This window comes from Falco naumanni, chromosome 1 (genome assembly GCF_017639655.2).
Source record: "Falco naumanni isolate bFalNau1 chromosome 1, bFalNau1.pat, whole genome shotgun sequence".
Lineage (NCBI taxonomy): Eukaryota > Metazoa > Chordata > Aves > Falconiformes > Falconidae > Falco > Falco naumanni.
Window position 1 is genome coordinate 57,273,899 of NC_054054.1, and position 19,807 is coordinate 57,293,705.

The following is a 19,807-nucleotide window of genomic DNA, read 5'->3' on the forward strand; positions in this document are numbered from 1 at the left end:
TGGAAAGATTGTATTTTCTTTTTTAATTTTGTCTCCAGAGATGGGTTTAAATCTGAAATTGGCTTCTTTACATGGTAATAAAATCTGAGAAGACAGATTATTTTAGATTTTTGTAGCTATTTCACTTGACACAATTATGTTGAATCCATATAGCAGCATTTAGGGAAGGCACCTCAACTGCATGCAGTGCTTTGTAGCACTGAATGTAGAGCTAGCTGCACATGTTTCTGACTTCCCACTTTGTTTTTAGCTCAAATGCATGTGCTGTGTTCTTGAAGCAGGTTCCTCTGTGTAAGTACAGATATGGATAATTAACCTGTAAAAGGACTACACAGAACCCACAGTCTGAGAAACACCTAACACCTTAAAGGAGAAAAAAGGCCTCAGAGGTGATCCTGGCAAAAGGCAGCAGTGGCTCAGTTCCTCAGGGGTGGGACATTGAAGAATGGCTCCAGCTGTTTACAGAGGATTAAGGCCTACTATTAATTGGTCAAATTGCTGGTAGATGCCCACTCATCTGCCCTGGAGGGACTGAGTATAAGGATTCACAGCTAGTGCAGAAAGCTACTTTTCACTCATGCGCTCCTGAATATTTGATCTGCTGTCACGGGGTTGGTAATTACAGATGAGCCACAAGAGGAACGCCCTTTCCAAGAGATTGAAAAAAGCCTAGTTTATACAATGAGAAAGAAAAAGCTGGAGGTACTGAATGGATTGCATGAAAGAGCAGGCAGTCTATGAGAACACAATAGTCTCATATATGTAAGATACCTTATATTTTTTCCTCTAAAAATAACAAATCCAATTAAGTATTCCTTAATAGTTGTCATATCTGGTGGCAAACGAAAAGAGACAGCTAAAGAGTTACACTTGCAGAAGTCTTAGAACAGATCACTGATATCCAAGAGTCCCATACTTAACAAAGAGCTCACACAAAACTTTGAAGGCTGTTCAGAGGAAGGGAATATAAATTCCTGATTCCAGTGAAAGTGGAAGTGGGAACAAACCCAAAGGTACCTTAGATTAAAAAGACTCCTCTTACCCATCCAGAAATGAATAAAGAAGGCAGCAGCTGCTGTTGAATTTCACATCTTCTACATCAGCTGCTGTTGAATTTACATCTCTTTCAGGCCTAGCAACACTTTTCAGACAATGTAGCCAAACTCAGCTGACATCTGTAAGGATGGACACATACAGTCTCTAAAATGCAGGTTAGAATTTTTACTCAGTGTAATAATTTATTTTGTAGACAAACTCCAGATAAATTATTTTTAACAAAATAAGGAGTTATTTCTATCTGGAATCAGCAACAAACAGAAATTCAGAAATCCACTCCAACCCTTCAGTCACTTTCTGGATATGACAGCACCATCTGTCACAGCTGAGCTTATAATACCCTAACAATCAAAGCCATTTAATGAATACCCTCTACAGCAGAAGCACTTTCTCTGTTCTACCATACTTAGCAAAGTGCTGCATAAATTTTGCCATATACCATTGAAATTATTACCACAAAAAAGCTAGCAAAATGATTTAATGTGTTTTGTATGATGACCATAATCTGCTGAGAGGATGTGTGCTGACTAAAGCAGCCAGTTCTTCCCGATTTCTCTTACTGGTCCCATCATTTGATTCAAACATGACAGTGAAAATGGGAGAGATGTAGTAAATGAACTCATTAAAGCTATAGTTCAGCCAGGAATCAGTTTAAATAAATATTAAGACTATTTCTACAATTATGAGCTCTTTTTACAATCTTGTACCATTTGCCAAAATTTCTCCTAAATTAAGTCAAATTTCTGAATACTGTCGCTTACGTTTATCATGGAAACGCTGCGCACAGTCTTGATTTAGTTTACTCTAGAGAAATGTCTATTGCAAAACAGAACTCCTAATATGCCTGAAAACCCAGGTTACAAGACTTTTTGATGTTGGCAAACAAAATTCACACTTGGCAAAGACAAACTGTCACAGTGAAATGGAAGTCTTCTGAATCACACAAAACTATTTCAACCACAGCATTGCTGCAGGAATTCTGTAGTAACATAATAACTGTAATAAAAGTGAGGAAATCATACACTGCACAGCTGCTCTGTTTGTGCGACCAGGGTAATTAAGGCACCCCAAACAACATTGTGCCCAAAGGACAGCCTCCCATTTCCACAGATGACTGTGATAGGTGCCCTTAATCCAGCGCAGCTTTCCAGAAATCATGCTTCTGTGTGCACTTCAGAGCACTGTCGAAAGGAAGACCTCGAGAATCAGCCTAAATTAAAACTTTTTGAGCTGCAACTTGTCAGGAATCTTGAAGAATCACAGACATGCCTATTACACATTTACACTCTACACTCCCCTCTGTCAAGTAGAAATTCATTGTAATCCCTTATCATGCTGCTTCCTCACATTGTTTCAGAAACACTTAAGCTGGCAGGAGCAGATGTCACAAAAGGAAGAAGCTGTCCTAGCTCCCCTCAGCCTGGCTTCTGAACCTCTCCCCACCTCTTTCCCCCCTCTTTGTGCCAGCATGACGCTTCATGCTGTTACACAATAAATCTGATCAGTCACTCCCAATTCAATTCAGATCAGTTTCCTGATCCAGTGTTATGGAGCTGAACAAATACTCCTGCCAGCATATGGAAAGGGCACTGTGGAGCTGGGAAACAACAAGCTAGGAAATAGGATAAGACTGATTCTTTCAGCAGCACTACCAAATTATATCAACCTAAAATCTGCCATGAAACAGTGTCTGGAACATGTTCTCCAGAGAGGCTGTAGTACCTTCATCCTTAGAGATACTCAAAAGTCAATAGGAAATGGCCCTAAGCAATCTCATCCATCTTTACATGGCCCTGATCTGAGCAAGGAGGAAGACTAGAAGCGCTCCAAAGGTCCTTTCCCAGCTGCATGATCCTGTAATTTGCCTGTCCTGCTCAGCCTGGGAGTGGTAAGCATGGTGCTTACAATTATGGTCTCCAGCAGGGCAACAACATCTCTCAGGAGACACAAACTTATGCAAGCAAGGTTAATATGTTTCACTAGCTGAACTCTCATTAGTTTTTAACTGCAGATGGTTTAAAAGTTATTTATTAATAAGCTGGGCACTAAAAGAGGCTAAACATGGGCTGAAAAGCACACAAATTCTTAGAGAATCCTCTAACCACTGTTCAACCCAACCCCCTTTTTTTTATTAACTTCTACAAAAAATTGTGTGCTTGTACCTACTAGAGGAGTTTTGCTATAGTAAGATAAAATGTTCTGTCATCTACACATTTTTGGTTTTGAATCCAGGTGCACAAGTCAGGAGACTACCAGTGTTAATATGCCTGTAATGTTTGTGAAAATGCAGTTTTACTCAAAGCTTCTGTTCTAGAACTACTGCAATTTATTAAATGAAGTTAATCTCATTTTGTAAAAACTATGTGTTTTTTCTAGAAGATCTATTAAATTAACAAACAAACATTAGCAAAAAACCATGTTCGTATTATCATTTCTTGTAAACAGTTATTTGAATTACTTAAATGATCATTTTTTTATTTATAGGTAATAATATATTGCATGTGTAGGGGGATGACCTGTGATCCCTAGTTAACATACCAACTTAGAAACCAGAAACCGCAGCTCATAACAGATAATACACACAACAAATCATTATGACAACAGGGCTGGAGGCAATCAAACAGTAAAATATGCATTCAAAAAATAACCAACCCTCCTGATTTTCTTTTCTGCCTTCCTTTCTCCTAACTCCTCTAAGCAGCATTGTGAAATATGTTTTCAAAGGGACATTCCCATGCCCAGACTGTTCTAAAAAATGTTCCTCTGCTTGATAACCTTTTAACTCTGGTCTATCCATAATTCCAACCAACATGCATTCTTTGAAAGAAGATTCTTTTGTGATTTGGAAAAAAATTCGTGCTCAGTACATTAGATCAGTGGAGAGGGCAAAACACTGTGTGCGAGTTTGATGCTCCCTGCTATGGCAAACATTGCTTTTACACCCACTGGACCACAGGCACCATTCTGGCCAACACAAGATGACATTGTATCTCTATATTACTTTTCCAGCTTCTAATTTTTTAATTAATTTCTTAAACAATCCCTTCCTTCTGTACACTGACTTCTTTACAAATTACACATACCAGTAATTGTAAACTGCCTCTACTTCTCTGAGTGGGGGGAAAACATTTGGTCCAGCATCTAATATCTCTGTCCTGCTTTCCATATATTTTGTCCCTGGTTTGTCGTTCCCTACTGTGGCCAGCAGGACCAGGGAAGTGATTGTCCCCCTATATTTTCCACCGGTGAGGCTGTACCTTGAATCCTGTGTTCAGTGTTGGGCCCCTCACTACAAGGCAGACACTGAGGTGCTGGAGCGTGTCCAGAGAAGGGCAACGGAGCTGGTGATGGGTCTGGAGCACAAGTCCTATGAGGAGCGTCTGAGGGAACTGGGGATGTTTAGCCTGGAGAAAAGGTGGGTATCGGTCATTTCTCCCAGATGACAAGCGACAGGACAAGAGGAAACAGCCTCAAGTTGCACAAGGGGAGGTTCAGTTCTTATATTAAGAAAAAATTCTTCACCAAAACGTTTTTCAAGCACTGGAACAGGCTGCCCAAGGAGGAGGTGGAATCACCGTCCCTGGAAGTGTTTAAAAAATGCATAGTCACATGCTGAAGGACACAGTTTAGTAGTAGACTTGGCAGAGCTGGGTTAACAGTTGGACTTAATCTTAAAGGTCTGTTCCAATCTAAATGATTCTATGGTACACTGCATCTGCCATCTGCTGGCACATTGCGGTAAAAAGGGTTCGGCATCAGAGACTTACCAGGCCCTTTTATGTACCAGCTCCAGTGCCACCCCTAGCTACTGGGAGGGTCCGTGACATAGAGACTCTCTCAGGGCCACTCACACTAGCTGAGCCATGACACTGACAGAGGAGCTCTCAGAGGCTCTGATTTTTCAGACACGTTAAGCCAAAATTTGGGGATTAACTTCTGTAAGTATATACATAGGTACATAAACTTCATAAAAGGAGTTCCCCTAAAGCAAACACATTTTCTCTTCTACTTCCCTTATCTTTCTAGCTTCCGACAACCATGACAAAGAGCTTACCACTTACTAGAGCAACCTCTCTGCCAAATTTCAAGTTCCATTGCTCAAATACTTGGAGATACAAGGAAGTCTTGGTGATTACAGGAATGCTTTTTCATAAGCAACCCATTTTTTCTTTTTTTTTGCTCAGGACAGATATTAGGCATAAAAAAATTTAAATGGTGCTCTTTTTTTCCTTCATCTCAAAACTATACACATCTGTAGAAAGGGTCCTCTAATAAAACACGCTAATTAACTTTAAATACGGGCATTTTGGCCAATGCCACATCGTTATCTATACTTTCCGTAGCACTCCCTGCAAAAAGAAACTTTATATTTATCACCTTTATACTGTCTCTACTTGGGGCCAAGGTGATAAGTATGACATGTTGAATTCAAGGTCTGAGTTCTGAGGGACTATGCAAAGTATAATCTTCTCATTAGCATATTTTTTCTGCCTTATAACAGTTACACGATACTAATAAGATATCTCATGATGTATGAAATTATTCATGAGTAATAAAGGCTGAATTAAGAAGAAAGATCTATCTTCAGAAATGCTATTTCTTGAATGCTGTTTCTTCAAGTTTCTTCATTTGTTTCTTGGCAAGATGGTCAAAGCCAATCTTTCAGAAATATGTGAGCATTCCTTTGAAGTCAGATGTAAACCAGCTGTTTCTAAACTCGATGTCTCACTTGTATCTCATGAAGAACATGTTCTAGTCATAGGACAGCAGAAATAAAATCTTGTTTCTTGAACAATTATCTTTCCTCACAGAAGGAGCTGGAGTTTGAGGATTTGTTTTTGTCTAATTCCTTTCTCCATGCAAATAGTCCATCACTTTCTGAATCTGCATATTGTAGATTTTCTTTGTTCATATGTATCTCCTTATTACTTAATTTTCTGTTTGAACTATCTCTGATTAGATTCACCGCCCTTTTACTTAGGAAAAGAATTCAGGTATGTTCAGCACATTCACTGAAACCTGGTTTCAATCATGACCTTGCATATGACATCTGTTACTGTACATAAATACTTCCATGAGTACACAGGAACTGTTTAGTGCTATTTTACAGCTACCTTAAGCAGACATTTTGGTTACTTTGAAGCTCTACCCTATGTATTACATATGTCAACCATTTCACTTTCTTGTTGCTGTAAATCAGTTCTATTTCACCTTGAATTAGTGCATTATCAATTTGAGGGTAGACTGGAGCTGACACTGAGTACTTGCATTGTGCAGGAAACACTTTATTAAATGTTTCTTATGGCATATTGACTATCTGCCATTTAGCAACTCTATCCTCAGTGTTCCACTTCTGAAAGAATTAGACCATACAATCACTATTATTATAATTATTGATTAAATACTCTGAGGTATTGGAAGGAATACTGACTGGTACAAATGAAAGAAAGCACAATGAAAGAAAAAAGTATGCATTTGTTCTGCTGGTCTGAGCTTTTTCAAATAACACACACCCTGCACATTCCTCAGTTTTTCTGCTAAACTAACAATTATATCAATTTCCTTTGTAGACTGTTTTAAATCAACAATGAAAGACACAAAAATGAATAAGAGTGGCAGATAGAGCACACTATTTTTGTGGGCAAGCATTCACAACTTTATCACACACTCTCTCTCTCTAATTTGTGTTCACTTTTGACAGGATTTGACTATACATGTTTTTTATAAGAGGGATCTCCAAGGTTGTGTGGTTCAAGTCACAACTAGATTTAAAAACTGAAGGCTGGATTATGACTCAGTTATGCATTTAAAGATAGATTTTATAATAGTGTGTTTTCTTGTACATAATCAGTCTGTTGGATTCCCAAGGGCTCAAAGCAACATTTAAAACAAAACACACGTGATATCAAACATTCTAAATATAAAGCACTTCATCCACAAAACATCACCTCTGCTTTATTCATGAATAAAAAGTTTATAATCTTCTGTTTCAAGGCTGAATAAAAGAGATTAATCTCCTTAATAGGCAACCATTGCCAAAACTCCAGCTGGAATAGCCTCTTTGAGTCATGTTAACTTGCTTGGTCTGAAGAGGCACCATCAAAAAGAGAGCATATTAAAAGGATGAAGCAAATCCCTGCAAAGCTGGGAAACAACTGGTAGCCACTTTATAAGCATTTGAAAGCAGACTGCACCCCATGTGCTTCTGTCATGGCAAGAAATGCACTGTATGGAGTCATGAGAAGAACATAAAAAGACAAGGCAGTGCGAGGTACAAGAAAATCATCCCACCTTCTATCTCAGAGAACTGGTAAGTGATTGCTGCCAATGCTGTAGCTTAACTTTTTAAATCAGGTAACACCAATTCTAATTAAACCATTATTGATAGGATTATGATACGGGAATCTAAATGTCCTTCCAGGACAGTTTCTCAATACAGTTACTTTAAAAATTACTCTGAAACTGTAACTTCACAAGCATGTAAAATTTAAACATTTCTTAAAAGCTGCAGAATGACAAAGTTCCCTGTGCAACTATAATTTGACTTCTCCATGCAGTTGCATTATAAAAAGATAGCATAGCAGCCATGTCACAGACTACCTATCAGACTGTTTACCCACAGTTCCTAGCAGCTGCTATTTTGTCTTGGCACATTTACCTGCTTTTGTTACCAAATTTAGGTAGATAAAAACAAAGCTGAAACATGCCAGTGGAGGACTGCCTATCCAAACTCATGCATATTCATACCTCATTCATACACAGTTAAACCCATTATGGACTTTGCTTAACAGATATTGACTTAAACGTATGCCGATAGCTTCCTGTTCAAAGTCATAAAATAAAAATTCTCCTTAGCTATGTAAACAAGTTCTATGTGACTCTGTGAACTTTTTCTCCTAAACACTTCAAAAGCCTCCATTAACTCTAAAACCCAGGTTTTATATAATGTCTTGTTATTTTTAAACTCCTAAATGTGCACTGTAATAAAAGCAAATCAAATAAAAATTAATTTCATTGTAAGCAGGACAAAAAAAAGAAAACCTACCATGGATAAGCTTAGAGTGTAGTTCACAAAAGCAGGAAAATGGAAATAGCCCCATCACTGATCTCATTCATGGGTTGTACAAAACATGACAGTGTTCCCTTCCTCTATGAAGTTTGATTCTCTTCCATATTCTACAAGGACTTGAAAGAAATTTTCTTCCTCTCCTTTGTACCCCACCCCAAATTTTTTTAAACTGTTGGCTTATAAAATGTTTCTGGATATATTTTTTTTACCTAATATTTCATCCTAGTTTATGTCCATAATGAAAATGAGACATTTTATTTTCTTTCCTGTTATAAATTACAGAAGCTAGATGAAGACAATAAAGAAGAAAAAAGCACAAAATTGAATTTGCCACTATGATTCGTAACAGAGCAGTTCTTCAAAGGATATTTGACTGCTTACAAACTGTTCACACCTTCTTAGAACCTTTTTCTTGTTAGCCTAATTTTCACTAGTTAATATCCCATGCCCCAACATACCATGTAGCCCTATTCTGACGACTTTGGCTTTCCACAAGTCTTGACCTGGTTGCTGTTGTGTGTAGCACAGATATTACAGCACAACAAAAATATTTGCTACATATAGACATTAACATGACAAACTCCTTTGAAAGAGTCTGAGAAGCAAAGAAAGCATTTTCCCTTCATTACATTATTTTTCCCTTTACAATCAACCAGGGGGAAAAAAAATTTAAAAAGCAAAAAGTCAAATTACAGCAGAGATTTTTTTCATCTTACATTCAGTAGCTATTTGATCACAAGTAAAGTAAATACATGATAATAAGTGAAATGAATTTGCAGACTTTAATCAAGAGGAAAAATAACGTTGTACCTGAAGACACAGGATCTGAGTGTCACAGGTTCAGTTCTCTGCTCTGCTGCACTTTCCTTGCTTAGTCTTGGCTTCCCTAGCTATTGATGTGACAGTATTACTTTCTCTTTCTACCCTGTACTTGTTTTGTTCAGCTGGGCTATAAACTTTCAGAGGCAGGAGGCTGCCCCTCAGTGCAGGTTTGTAGAGCACCCAGCATAAAAAACCATGATCTCAGATGGACACTTTGAGCCCTCACTGAAAATAAGCCACTTCACAACTTTATTTTCAAAGATGTCTGACATGAAAAAACGCATCGTGAGTAATCAGATACAGAAATGCAAGGTGCATTAGAATTTTACCATGACAGCATATTATACTTTTTAATTCGCGTTGCCCTAATGCTATTTTCTAGGCAGAGCTTAAATTAAGTTTGACTTCCAAAGACTGGAGACTCTAGGGATCTATCAATGGAAGGCATTTCCTCAGCTTTCTGGAATACACTTCTACACAGAAGATTAGTGGAAGTACTCAAGCTATTAGTTTCTGCTTTAGAAGACAGCATGACAGTGAAGAGGTATTATGAGAATCCATAACCTTCAAATTTATTCCCAGCATAAAAAGTCTGAAATAAGCCATATATAAAGGCCTTCAGGATCTCATATAGCTTGCCTATTTTACTATATTTTGATGAAACATGAGTATTCACAGAGTGCAAGAACTATTAGAAAGCATCATTCATGAGACTGTTTGCGTTGTGCATTTATAGGCTGACCCACTATGAACTTCTTATTGATTTTGAATCTTTAAATTTTACATTAATTGTGGCTTTAAAATAGACCCTCTTTTTCTTTCAAAAATCTGAAAACACTGCACACTAACTTTTCCCAGATTTTTTTTGTTGTCTTGAACGTAATAGCTGAAGTCTGTTCGTGACTTCACAATGACAGCACACTGGATGCCAACGCAAGTGAGTTGCTGTAAATAAACACCCACTACATTGCAGTAACTGACCTTTGGCCAACTCTTAGTGTCTCCCAACAGTAAAGTAGAATTCACTAGCTTAAAGCATTAATCATGACCAACATCTCCAAGGACAGATCTTTCTTAGAACAAATGAAGTACCACTGTTGTATTTGGTGGTAATAGTTGCAGACTAATACTACTCAAAAGGACAAAGTTACTATCTTGAATGTTTTAGAACTCATTAGTTAAGAATATCCACTAGTTTAAGATGTTCTTGCTTCATTGGTGTTACTTTTCAGGACTGAGTCACATTCTGTTAGCAGTGCTACTGGACTGTGTCAAGACAGGGGTTTTAAGTCTGATTTTGAAGTTGTATTGGAAAGATCTCAACCATTCACCCAAAGAAGTTTCACAATGCCTTTAAATAAACATTCTCTACCGTCCAAATTACAAGCAAGTAATAAGCAAGCAATAAGTTTTATTGCACTTCAGCTTTCCATGTGCCATTCTCACACATGTTTTAGTTGTACTTTCAAACTTTACCTTTACTGGAAAGGTAGTATTTTAAAGGTACTGTTATATATAAAAGAAGGGCTAACTGATTGCATATCCAGTTGCTGAAATTAAATACAGCTTTTAAAATTAATATATATTTTACTGCCACACATGATTTTCACTGCAGTAAGATACAGAAGAACAATTTTTAAATGCAACGAAATCCCAGTACCTAACAACACTGTGTTACACAGTGAAGATGCTTTCTGCCTAGAAACTTAACTTCCTTCCAGTGTTAATGAATGCAATGTTTATAAGCACATGAAAGATAAATGTGAAACAGACTTAAGTTTCAGTATGAAAGCAAAGCTATGTAATGACAGCACACTGGATGCCAAAGATTAGCGTCTGTAACTTTCATTCTTGTTGCTTCTTGTAACACATTATTATAATTATTGCTCCCATGGCTGCAGCTGCTAACAGAGAGTCTCAACAGTACCTAAGAATAGACATCTGAGCATCACATGAGTCTCTTTTCTTCTCTACTGTGTAAGCAGCATTTGTCAAATTATGCTTTACATAAATTTGGAACAAGTGCTCTATAAAACAGAGAGTATCAATAGATGAAAAATAATTATCAGATATGCACTGGCAGTTAGAATGAAACAGATGTAATTGACTAGATGAACTATTGACAATGTCACTAACAACTGTTCTTCATACTAGTGTATGTTTTGTGCTACTGTATGTTAAAACCAAAAATAGTCCCAAAAAAGGGGCTACAGCATACGGACATATACCCCGTTCATTATCATCATTAGAGTCTTCCCACAGTAGCTGTTCTGCTTCTCCTTCAGTATGTTTCAAGGTCCCAGATTTCCCTTTTCAACAGACCTAAAACAAGCCAGTTTCTTTCATTTTCTTATCTGCACTCAACACATATAAAGTAACTTCCCCCTATTACAGCAAGAGCTTTTCATACCAACAAAGAGCTTTCCCAGATCTCACTGAGAGGAGTGACTAGGGAATGGGGCTGGGGTGAGAGGGGAAGGGAAGGTGTTAAATAACTACTTTACACATCTATGATGCTTCTTAAAATCATTATTCTTGGCTTTGAAATACATCTGTTTGTCTGCAGTAATTGGGTGGTACAAGAAAAAAAGTAATCACAAAGATTACTCAGATTGCCTGTAGCAAAAAATATTCTCTGTAAAGAAGAAAGTAGAAGTTAAACTAGGACAACTCAGGTTTAGCAAACAAGATTTAACAAACCAGCCCTTTGTCAATCCAGCCTTATGGTTCTTCCTGCAGTTGCCACTCAGCCTGCATTTCCAGTGTCACCCATCACACACTCTAGAGACATATGGTTACTTTAAGTGAAGTCAAATTCTAACATAATCCTGCATCATTTGCAGTCTCACACTGGACTTCCTTCCTGATCAGCCTTCGGGTCCAGAACAGTTTCCACAGAAAAGATTTCAGAATAAGAATAGAGGAAGGCATTGTGACCTCCAGAACATAAACCAGGACATGGAAATCCAGTTCCAGCTTTGACATTAAAAATTAATGGGAGAAGGTTGCTACTGCAAAAAATAAAAAACCACACACACAAAGAAAAACCCTGACTCTTGAACCTCAAAGTATTTTGGTTGCCACACAAAACCAGAGCAAAAGCCTGCGTGTTCTAAACATTAGTTTAGCTTCTATTCTTTTTAAATTAGCAAGGAAGCTGTCATAATGTAAACCCTGCAAGAAAGTAATCTTCAGGAAAGAAACCGAAAAAGAAAGGTAAAAAACTTATCCCTTCACAACTCTGATTGATTGATTTATGACACGTGCCACTCACTGCAGAAGGTCTGTGAAAGTCAAATTCCAAACAAGGTAGAGTAGGTGAAACAACAGAGAAATGGCCTCTTCTGCTGTTGAACACAAATGTACCAAGCTCCTGTTGGAACAGGTTCGAAGGAGGGCCATAAAGATGATCAGAGGGATGGGGCAGCTCTCCTGTGAAGACAGGCTGGGAGAGATGGGGTTGCTCAGGCTAAAGAGAAGGCTCCAGGGAGACCTTATTGCAGCCTTCCAGTACCTAAAGGGGGCCTACAAGAAAGCTGCAGAGGGACTTGTTTACAAGGCCATATAGTGATAGGACAAGGGGTAATGGTTTTAAACTAAAAGAGGGGAGATTTAGGTTAGATATTAGGAAGAAATTATTTACTGTGAGGGTGGTGAGACACTGGAACAGGTTGCCCAGAGCAGCTGTGGATGCCCCATCCCTGGCAGTGATCAAGGCCAGGCTGGATGGGGCTTTGAGCAGCTTGGTCTAGTGGAAGGTGTTCCTGCCCGTGGCAGGGTGGTTGAAAATGGATGGTCTTTAAGGTCCCTTCCAACCCAAACCATTCTTATGGTTCTATTCTATGATTACCTGAACCCACTTTTCTTACTTTGTTCTACGATTTCTAGAGTCAGCAGGTAGCTTAAGGCTGTATGTTATCAGATTCTTTAACTGGAACAATTTTAATATTGAATTGTGGGTGGATGGCTATAATTAATCATGCACTGAATTAAGCAGGGTTAACTGAAAATAGTTTTCAGGAGTCTAACAAAGAAAGATATACACACACAGAGGCATACTGGATTAACCAGCTCAGCTAGGCTAAAGGTCAGTCTCATTTCATTACCCATGCTGCCTTACCTCCAACCTAATCCTACCCATATAATCATCTGCACACTTTTTTTTCTGGGTTAATTTTCTGTCAGTTTAGTAAGCTTAATTGGCCAATTCAGGAATCACTCTGCTGTAAAGGAAAGGGCCAGCATATTTGCCTGGAGTGGGACCGTACCATTCATTGGCAACTATATTTTAGACCAGCTTACTTTACCTCATAGACCTTCTTTCATAAGTATCCTATCGCTTCTAAACTGCATAGCTTTCAGCTTCTTAGTTCTTGTTAATTGAAACCCTTATTCAATTGCCATATTCTCTTCCACTGAATTTTGCACTGGAGAAATTGAAAATAAGGAGAAAGAAATCTACCCTCTCTCTTTCCCTTGCCATAAACATCAGAGATTGTGTACATATATTAAAAAAAATAATAATTCTTTCCTTTTTGTGCCTTATTGTGATTTTAGCACTGTTAAACTCATTGATCCTTTTCCAAATCAAACTCATTGAAAAAAGTGCATGCACATGATACAATAAAATATATTTAAAATATTAACTTTTCTGAAGGAAAAGACTAAAAAAAAAAATCTGAAGTTTAAACTAACAACCACCACACTTTATGCCAATTCTATATTATCCACATACTATCTACATATCCAATGCATCATTCCATTTCAGCACATCCAAACTGGAGAAATGAGGTGCATGAATTCTGAACAGCCCTTTTTAGGAAAATACGTCTGACTGCCCTAATATCACAGCTTTATTCCACACAGTGGCAATATTTTTCAAAGAGAGGTCTATTGCAGTTGGCTTATTATGATAGAAATGTTGTGAATAGCTTTGACACACAGGAATTTTGCAATGAGAAGGTCACAGGCTTAGTTTGGGTTTTCCCTTGTCTGATTAGACAGGGAATATTTTACCACAATTGGCTCTAGTCACTGGCTGATTTTCATTCTCAAATACCTTTCATCACCATCACTGATGCATTCAGGAAGAGCAAGACTACAGCCAAACAGCATGATGTGTTGATAGCAGCCGAGACGATTGAGATAACTGAAGAACTTCAGGAACTTTTCCATTTCAATACTTTTGACAATGGAAAGAACTGAAGTTATAGTGGTGTAGTTATATGGCAGCATTTGGCACTGGCTGTTGGTGATATTTATGCAGGCACCTGTGAAATCAAAACAATATATTTAGAACAAAAGTATCACCATTTAATAGTTGGTTCAAAGCATATATTGAATTGACTAGTTGGTACATATAGTATATAAGCAATGCCTGTACCTCACAGATAAGATTACGTTTTGCAATGCTATCATAATGCTGTCAAAAAATCAGTATCTAAGAAAAAAAGGAATCTGGAGAAGCTAGGTAGTTTAGCTTGGAAAACCAAATAAACTCTTCGATATTTTCACAATTCTGACTCTCTACAAAACTGGACTAGAAATAACACAAACCAAATTTCTTTCTGACACAGGTTGGACAAACACACTATAAGAATAGCCTGGGTACAGCCACCTTTGGTTGAAACAAAGACTGAAAGTCACACAAAATATTAGGGCTAACTGTGTTCTGAAGCCGCTCTGTTTCTGGTGTTTCCATAAAGTTTCTCTTTTTGCTACCATTCTACTTTGCAGCTGACTTTCCTGCCAAAATCAACTTGCTTACCTATTTTTTTCCAAGGTGGTGGATTTACCTTCACAGTCTTTCTTCTCTATCCTACCAACACAGAATTATCTGATTTTACAGGTTAAACACCTACCCTGTACTAAACTCTTATCCCACTTTTGACCTACCAGAGTAGGCTTTCTCTGGTAATGCCCTGTCACGTGCAACAGGCTCTCTCAGCTACGCATGATCAGCAGGTTAACTTACCACATGAAATTCTTAAAAGCGAATTTCACAAGCCTTACACCAAATTCAGAATTTTTGTCATGAACAAACTATTAACATCTAATATTTATGACAGCTCCAGACTTTGATGAAGGCCTTTCTAGGCCATCTAGTCAAGCTCCGGCAGCATTTTTTTCACACTCAGAGCATATCCACACTGTACAATTAACAGGGACCTCAGCCCATTCTCAAGACCAGACTCTGTCACTAATTATGCTGTAAACAAATCAAACTCATGCTGAATGACCATCCCAACTCTAGCCTTCTGAAGGAGGAAAACTCTTGAGCATATTCAAGACTTAACACTCATGTTTTCATTATCTGAGCAAAATGGACATAGGTAGCACTAAATGCAGTAGATCCTTTCCATCATCAGACATATTGGGACTGGCTTCTTCCAAGAATTGTGTGGGTTATTTACACCTGACCTCCCGACTTGATAGAAGTTTGGGATGTAAAGCACACAGGATGCAGCTCTAAGAGTTCAGCAAGTCTGTCTCTTCCTCACCTTTCAGTCTAGACAGTCTTCACTGTCTAAATGCATGAGTGGCAAATTCTGGTATCTATGGACAATCTCACATAAGAGTAGGGAAAGCAAAGCATAATGAAGAAAACTTTCATTAGAGCTTTTTCAAGTTGCAATGTCTTTGAAGGGATGGACAAAAAAGGTGGTTTATCTAGACTTGGTAAAAAACAGTCCCTATTTTTTCAGTATACTCAAAGCTCCCCTCTTTGTCTTCTCCTCTCCAGAAATCTCAACTAAAACTAAGGAATTGAGTCTTGGCCCACTGAAATAACAGCAAGTCTCTCCCCTCATCCTAATCAAGCTAAAACTATGTCCACAGGTCCCCATGTTAAGATTTACCTGCCTCCCAGTACTGCCAACAAGAAATCCTAAGCACTGGTCTACACCCATCTTCTCATTCGCACAGTACAGTGACTAATGGTTCTATTCATCCAAGAATCACATTTTTCCATATGATCCTGAGACAGATTCTCCATTCAGAATTAAGAGTAAATGCTGGGAGATCAACAAAAAAAAATGGTGAGCCTCCAAATTAAAAGAACTTTCAAAACTGCCGAGTGCAATTTTCAAAAGTGGCTATATGAGTCAGTGGCACATGCCAATGATTTTCAGTGCAACTTCTACTCTGAAGTTGTATAGGTATTTTTGAAAAATACCACCAGGATGATCATCAAATCTACCTGGTTAGGCTATGAGATCACACTCTGGTGACACTAAAATAGCTTTCCAGGAGAAAAGAAAAAAAGGTGGATGGAAGGGAAGGAAATTTACTTCTGAATCACAAAGTTTTCTTTTAAAAGATGCCATCTCTTTAATGACTAATCACTTTGTGACTTTTCACATATATTGACCTCCTATAAAAATGAAAAATCTCCCATTTTTTTTGCATTATATTTTTTACCTCAACAAACTCATTGCCATTTGTAGCACAAAGATATATTTTGTTTTAATAACATTTTTATTGCTTGGGAAAGCTTAACAAGGAAACACAAAAGTTCTGATTTAAAGATTAAAAACGCTGAAGCTTTTACATCAGAAATTCTTTAAACTGCTAACCTCCCCACTGTTATCTCTTGCCTACATTCTTTTGCTGATGTTGGGACTATATTTTCAGAAACTGTTGTGATAAGAGCATAATGTACCCACACAAAATTCTGGGTGTCCCCCACCCACAAAAAATTCACACTGAAGTTATTTAAATAAATTAAATTATCCTAAACTGGGGGGAGGAGAGGCACATAGGGCTTACACAACTGGAATTTCAACAGAACAATTCACAAAATCATCACATATCTCCTGAGGCACAATTGCAAAATAGTCCCTGCCATGGCATGTGCCAGGAAGCAGTAACATTTTGGTGAAGATTATGTGCATGGGTGGCTTTAGACCTTTTAAAATTCGTACAGCCCTGACAGAGAAGAGCTACAGTTCCTTGGAGCTATCTGATCTTTTAGGCGTGCTCAGTGGCTGGACAACACTGCACTAAATTGAACATTCATGACCAAGAAGATGGAATTTTATAGCAATTACACAAGAATTTTTAAAACAGAGAGATGGAGGAGGGACTAAGCCCAGGATCTGTCCTTGCAATAGAATCATGAGCCATCTTCAGTCCCATGAACCTTGCATTCCTGTAAACATGAGTTCAATATTAATCCCAGGCACATCCGTATCATTGAACACTCTTCTGGAAAGCAGGTGCCTGGGTTAGAACCTCACCTTTTTAACATGGGTCCTCAATCCACCTCCTCTATTTTTTGTTTCCATCATTTATCCAGCAAGTAAATTACAATGCAACAGGGTGAGTGTCCCACACCCTCCACACCTCTGAGTCAAAAAGCCTAATTTCAGGGTAATAGCAATTGCTTTATCACAGTTATTTAAATCCTGAATTCTCACTGCAGCAGTAACAAGCACTACAGTCTGAAAAACCTTCTCCAGCAAGTCAAGGAAAGCTACCTTGGTTCATAGACATTTAATTCTGCATAGGACTAATGAGCTCAGGAACAGCAACCCACTGGCTCACACTGGACAATGCCGCAGAGCACAGATGCATGAGCCCTCTCCAAGCCAGCCCACAGACGTCTAACCTAGCAGCAGGCAGACATATCATTATTGCTTTGCAGGGGACCTCACAAGTTCCACACACCTGCAGAAGCTGGTCATACTTTGAGTAACACAATTTTTTCAGAGCAAGGTTGTTTCACCTAAACTGAGACCAGAAAGAAACACAAGGATTCTCTATTCTGATTATTTGCACAAAACAAATCCCTCCATTAAATCTTGCATCAAGTGCAATAGCTTGTGATAGACAGAACCGATCTTTCAGAAAGGCAAGTCTGCTCAGTGCTAAACTGCTTTGTATGTAGACAAACAGCGATACAGACACAGCATTCTACAGAGCAAGGAACAAATTGTTTTAAAGGACAAAAAGCAGGAGAAAAGCTATTTAAAATACAAGCAAAATAACCGCTTATTTAATGAGGAACAGTTATTTAAATAAAAAGATTAAAGAGATAAGGTAAAAACATATTTTAGTAAGATAGCAGGTTGTGGGGTGGTGGGTTTTTTTTCATGTAAACAGAAAACCTGAATGATTACCATCACAAACAGCCACAGATACGAGAAAAGAATGCAGTAAACCCCAAAATGCATAACTATTCCACCAAACTGCTAAATTCTTATTCATCCGTACAGGCTAAGTGCGTTTAACTATGTGGCCCTGCAGTGCCAGTACACTAATCTGACTGATGGTATGGCATACTAGCACTAAACATGTTACAAACCAAGCAGTAAACAGACCAGAGAAGAAGATAAATGCTGAACACACATAAAAAAGCCTCAACCTATTTACTTCCTTTCTCCTGTAAGGATTCACTAATTATGAGGGATACAAGGCACGTAAACCAGTTTTGGCAATACCTAAGGGGGAAAATAAAAAGCAGTGAATGATAATAACAACACATGAAAAAGCTGTTGATCAGAACAGCATGGTTCCTAATTATATGGGTAATTTCTGACATTCATCTAAAGAGTTTTTTGTTTATCACTAGCTATTACCAGATGGACTGAACTGGTAAAAAGGGGCTTCCTTCTAGTTCAACAATTGCAATGCAAGTCTACAGTTTCATATTCAGTGCTGCTGAAACTAATTTAAACAACACATTTTCCCTAACCCTCTCTCCAGATTGTTCCCAGATTGCACTACCTATGGACTGCATCTGCACAAAGTGAACTGGACTAGAGAACTGAGCTGACTGAAAATAATCACCTATATTCTTTCCCAAAAGGCAATGTTTGTGGCACCCCTAAAGAAATGCAACTGGAACAGCAACTTAAACTTGATTAATCATTTTAGCTTTAAAATGCTTAACCATCTCTATAATGGTAAGGTCACAATTCCTCACTCAACAGCGGTTGTCACTTCTGGAGGAATTTGAGGCCATGCAATGAACCAGCTCTGGATGTCAGCCTGCATGAAAAAACAGCCTTTCCTCCCCTGATGCACTTTTAAATTTTTTGGTGGGCACAGGGTAGGTGAGAGAAAGGGAAAAAAAATAATTCACTTGGATCAGATCACTGGTATGAATAGCTTTTTGGTAGCAAAAACATTTGTTCTAGGACAAGAAGGGGCAGCGCAGTGGCTGGAACCAGTGGGTAAGAACAGAGCCTGCTCACAGCAGCTGAAACTGTGCTTTTGCAGGATGTGTCATCATTGCCCAGCACCACAAAGCACTTTGAAAGGATTAGGAATATTTGAATTGCACTATCAGAGTCAGTTTCTGTCTGATGAGAAATGAAAGAACATCTATACTAAAAATATTATTAATAAAGTTGGTGCGACTGCATTCTGAATGTGTCTATTTTCTAACCTGCATTATAAAAACAGATCCAGGATCGTGGCACCAGCCGTTTCGAGTGTAATGTAATTAAATGATGCCTCCAGTTAAAGCTAATGTGAACTGGCCTAGATCTTAGCTAGGGTATGTTTTTACTAGGATTGTCATAGCAGATCTGCAACATGAGCCTCTGTCTCAGATAGGCAAAGCATAACATGGTATATGAGAACGCTTGAAGAGGAAAGTTTGCAGCCTGATTTTCATATCCCAGGTTAAGTTTGCTGATATTTTAAGTAGAAAATTTTGAGTAGCTTATGGAAAATGAAACTGTGTTCAATTTTCAGCAGTGATCACCACCCACTTTCTTACAGAACTTAGCTTAGGATGCTCTCAGTACTAAGTTGAACAGTTGCAGTCTATAAGTTCACTGGTAAAAACTCAGTAAACCCAAGGAAAAAATGACAACATTCACCTGGCTTTTTCATGGCAAAATCTCTAACAAT

General features: G+C 38.2%; 1 protein-coding gene across 1 annotated transcript in view; it reads right to left on the minus strand.

The window, feature by feature from the left end:
- The window catches only part of CORIN (corin, serine peptidase), a 149,293-nt gene that overhangs the window by 79,461 nt on the left and 50,025 nt on the right, over positions 1 to 19,807 (minus strand). The window contains 2 exon segments of the mRNA XM_040600424.1: positions 12,477 to 12,494; positions 14,007 to 14,217. Of these exon segments, the coding sequence (XP_040456358.1) occupies positions 12,477 to 12,494; positions 14,007 to 14,217 (229 nt within the window).